The 3,649-nt window shown below is 57.3% G+C and overlaps 1 protein-coding gene across 1 annotated transcript; it reads left to right on the forward strand.

Annotated features, from left to right (window-relative positions):
* Nucleotides 1–1,095, forward strand: TSSK1B (testis specific serine kinase 1B; the record flags this gene model as incomplete). Its single annotated transcript, XM_081037594.1, has 1 exon — nt 1–1,095. The coding sequence occupies one exon, from the start codon at nt 1–3 to the stop codon at nt 1,093–1,095; it is 1,095 nt and encodes a 364-aa protein (XP_080893720.1).
* Nucleotides 1,096–3,649: the final 2,554 nt, after the last annotated feature.

Genomic DNA, 3,649 nt, shown 5'->3' on the forward strand with positions numbered 1-3,649 from the left:
ATGGATGATGCTGCCGTCCTCAAGCGGCGAGGCTACATTGTGGGGATAAATTTGGGAGAGGGATCATACGCAAAAGTCAAATCTGCTTACTCTGAACGACTGAAGTTCAACGTGGCGGTCAAGATTATTGACCGCAAGAAAGCCCCCACGGACTTTTTGGAGAAATTCCTTCCCCGGGAAATTGAGATTCTGGCCATGCTAAACCACCACTCCATTGTCAAGACCTACGAGATCTTTGAGACATCAGATGGCAAGGTCTACATTATCATGGAGCTGGGCGTCCAAGGTGACCTCCTCGAGTTCATCAAAACCCGGGGAGCCCTGCACGAAGATGACGCTCGCAGGAAGTTCCGCCAGCTCTCCTCGGCCATCAAGTACTGCCATGACCTGGACGTTGTCCATCGAGACCTCAAGTGCGAGAACCTTCTCCTGGACAAGGACTTCAACATCAAGCTGTCCGACTTCGGATTCTCTAAGCACTGCCTACGGGACGACAGCGGCCGACTAACACTGAGCAAGACCTTCTGTGGGTCGGCGGCGTACGCGGCCCCTGAGGTGCTGCAGGGCATCCCCTACCAGCCCAAGGTCTACGACATCTGGAGCCTGGGCGTGATCCTCTACATCATGGTCTGCGGCTCCATGCCTTACGATGACTCCAACGTCAAGAAGATGCTGCGCATCCAGAAGGAGCACCGTGTCAACTTCCCACGCTCCAAGCATCTGACAGGCGAGTGCAAGGACCTCATCTACCGAATGCTACAGCCGGACGTCAACCGGCGGTTACACATCGACGAGATCCTCAGCCACTGCTGGGTGCAGCCTAAGGCCCGGGTCCTGTCCTCTACAGCCATCAAGGAAGGGGAGAGCTCCCAGGGCACTGAGCTCTTGGGTATCCCTGAGCCTGGCTCTGACACGAAGTCTGCCACCAAGCTGGAGCCTCAAGAGGAGGCACTGCCGGAGGCAAGTTCTGAGTCAAAACCCGAGGAGGAGACGCTGCAACTGCAGGTGTCCAAGCAGTCGGAGACCACAGGCGAGCAGCTGAGCAGGGAGACAGTGGAAGGGCCCCCAGCACAGACTCCAGAGATGCAAACCTAGTAGGCCTCTCCCACGGCCCATGGGCCCAGCAGGGAATGAGGCAGAGCTCACAGCTTCGAGCCTGAGCTCCAAAAAAGCCAAGGGACAAGTCAGATAAGGAAAACAGACACCCTGATGAGTCACTATTTTCGTGTTTCTTTTCCCTCCCGTTGAACTAGGCAACCCCCATTGCTAAAGAAGCAATAAATCACTATATTATTGCAAACCTCAAGGTAAATGTCTTTGACCTGGCTGACTGCAGTCTTCCAGAAGAGATTCCCCCCTCCCCCTCAGCACTTGGGAAAATATATCTCAATGTGCCCAGCCCTGACCATGACCTGACCATAACCTCAGGCCCTAGACCAGAGCAGATAGCTGAGTGAGGAAGACACTACTTCACGAGGGAGGCCATGAGAGCCGTGCTGGGGTGGGGAGGAGACACAGAGAAGACAGGAGGACGAAGAGGCTGCCTACAGAGGATTGGGGGGGGGCCCACAAGGCTGCCAGTGGGGAGTGACCTGCAGAGGGCATGTGCACCAGCCTCTCAGCTTCTCTTGAGCTCCTCACCCTGGTGGGCAACTCAGTTTTTCTGCTCTGTCCACCAGGGGTTCCGCCATGTCCAGCTGGCACCTCGTTCTCAGTGGTGCTCTGAGTCATCCTGCCCTGTGGTCATTTCCCGGGCCCAGGGAACGCAACCACACTCCAGCCTGCTTGTCCCAAAGCTACTGTGTGGCCTTCACAACCCCCTATTCTCCTCTAGTCCCAGTCTGTCCCCAGGGGTGACGCTCCCTGCCAGAGTGAATAAGCTGACACTGGCAAGTAGGAGACAGGACAGGTCTTCTCACAATGCATGCCGGACAGCTGCGGCCATCGGTGTCCCTCAGAGGGAGCTGACCTGCATTTAGCATCACTGGCCGCCCTGCACTGTAGAGCCCTACAAACCGTTTCTCAGGCAGGCCTCACCTCAGCCGTGATGGCCTTTCTCTTCTTCCTCTGCACTCAGCTCTAACAAGCTCGTATGGACCTGCAGGGCTAACACACCAGGAGGATGAGAGCCTTCAGACTCACCTCCTCTGCCTTCTGCCCAGGTCTTTGTCTTGGGAAGACCCCAACCCCCCGCCCCTTGGGAGAAGTGAGACCCAGTGAGTGCCCTGGACTTGCCCTCTGCAACCCTCCCCACATCCAATCCACCACTCTGCCTGGTTCCTCCTCCCATACAGCCACCTTCACACATTCTGTCTCCATGGTCCAGTGTATCATGGCTCAGCCACCAGCGAGGCCTCCTTCTCTGCCCTCCTGTCATATCTCATAGCACCCAGTCTGGCTCCCACTGCCCCAGGAAGGACCCCAGTGCCTGGACTTTGAGGTCCTCCCAGGTATGGCCTTCTCCTGGCTTCCCAGGCCCTCCCTCACCTCACATCCCACACATACATACCATGATCATACTTGTGGACGCATCCCTGCAGACCTTGCCCACCTCTCCCGGCTCAGTTGAGGGGCCATGGCCTCCACAAGGCCTTCTGGGGGCCCGAACAGCACTCGGCAGCCAGCCACTGTGAGCTCCGCCAAGAAAGGCCAGTGAGTGCCCAGGGTCCAGGCACAGAACAGGCCCTGAGTAACACTGGAGCGGCCACCCAATTTTTCAGTGAAGACTGAAGGCCCCAGGAAGCCAGAGTCATTCAGGTTGTTTGGTGGTGTAGCAGAATTGCAAAGTGCGTGGAGCCAGCTGAGATAGTGACGTCCTGAGGAGAGGCTCATAAACCTCCTCCCTTAGGTCATCTCTGCCACCTGTGTGGTTCTTGGGGCAGTGGGCAGTGGCCAGTGTGTGGCCTGAGGCTCTAGGAGTCTCTCTGCAGCCCAGCCAGGAGGTGAGCCTGGAAGGGAGGGGGTGCAGGAAGGCGCACCAATTGTATGCTTTCCAGGTAGGGAGGCAGCTCAGAGGGTAGACAAGTACCTGAGTCACACAGCATGGAGTGGCAGCCCAGCTGACTCCCCCAGGTGACCATGTGCCAGCCACTCCTGTGAGCTGCTCAACCCACTGGGCGCAGCCCTGGATCAGACCCCTTCAGTGACCTCCCCCCCCAGGACTTTAGGATCAGGGTCATCTACATGGACGCTATGGCCCACAGTGCTTCCTCCCACCCCACACTCTCACCATACCATCCTTTCAGGCCACCATGTGCGCTAGCAGCCCTCCTCCTCCTGTGTGTGGCTAACTCAGCCCTCGGCCTTCCCAACCTCCCCACATCTGGCCCCGTTTTGTACTCACAGCTCCGTGTTTCTTCATGTCATGGCAGTCACCACTGGGCATGCACATTCACTGGTGTGACACTGAACCTCCCAGCCTCTGGGATCCAGGAAAGCATGGGCCCTGTCTAGTTCATCAGTGTACCCCAGCACCTGCAACCGACCCTCAATGCCTATGGAGTGAATGGACAAGTGGGTGCCCACTTTATGGAGGAAACCAAAGCTCAGAAGGAGTGGCCTTCCCAGAGTGTGCAGGTCTCTGGCCCACAGGACTACAGGTTGGGAATCTCTTGGAGGTCCCCTGGTCCAATCTAACACTCCCCCTTCC

This window comes from Rhinolophus hipposideros, assembly GCF_964194185.1.
Source record: "Rhinolophus hipposideros genome assembly, chromosome: 24".
In the NCBI taxonomy this organism is placed as follows: domain Eukaryota; kingdom Metazoa; phylum Chordata; class Mammalia; order Chiroptera; family Rhinolophidae; genus Rhinolophus; species Rhinolophus hipposideros.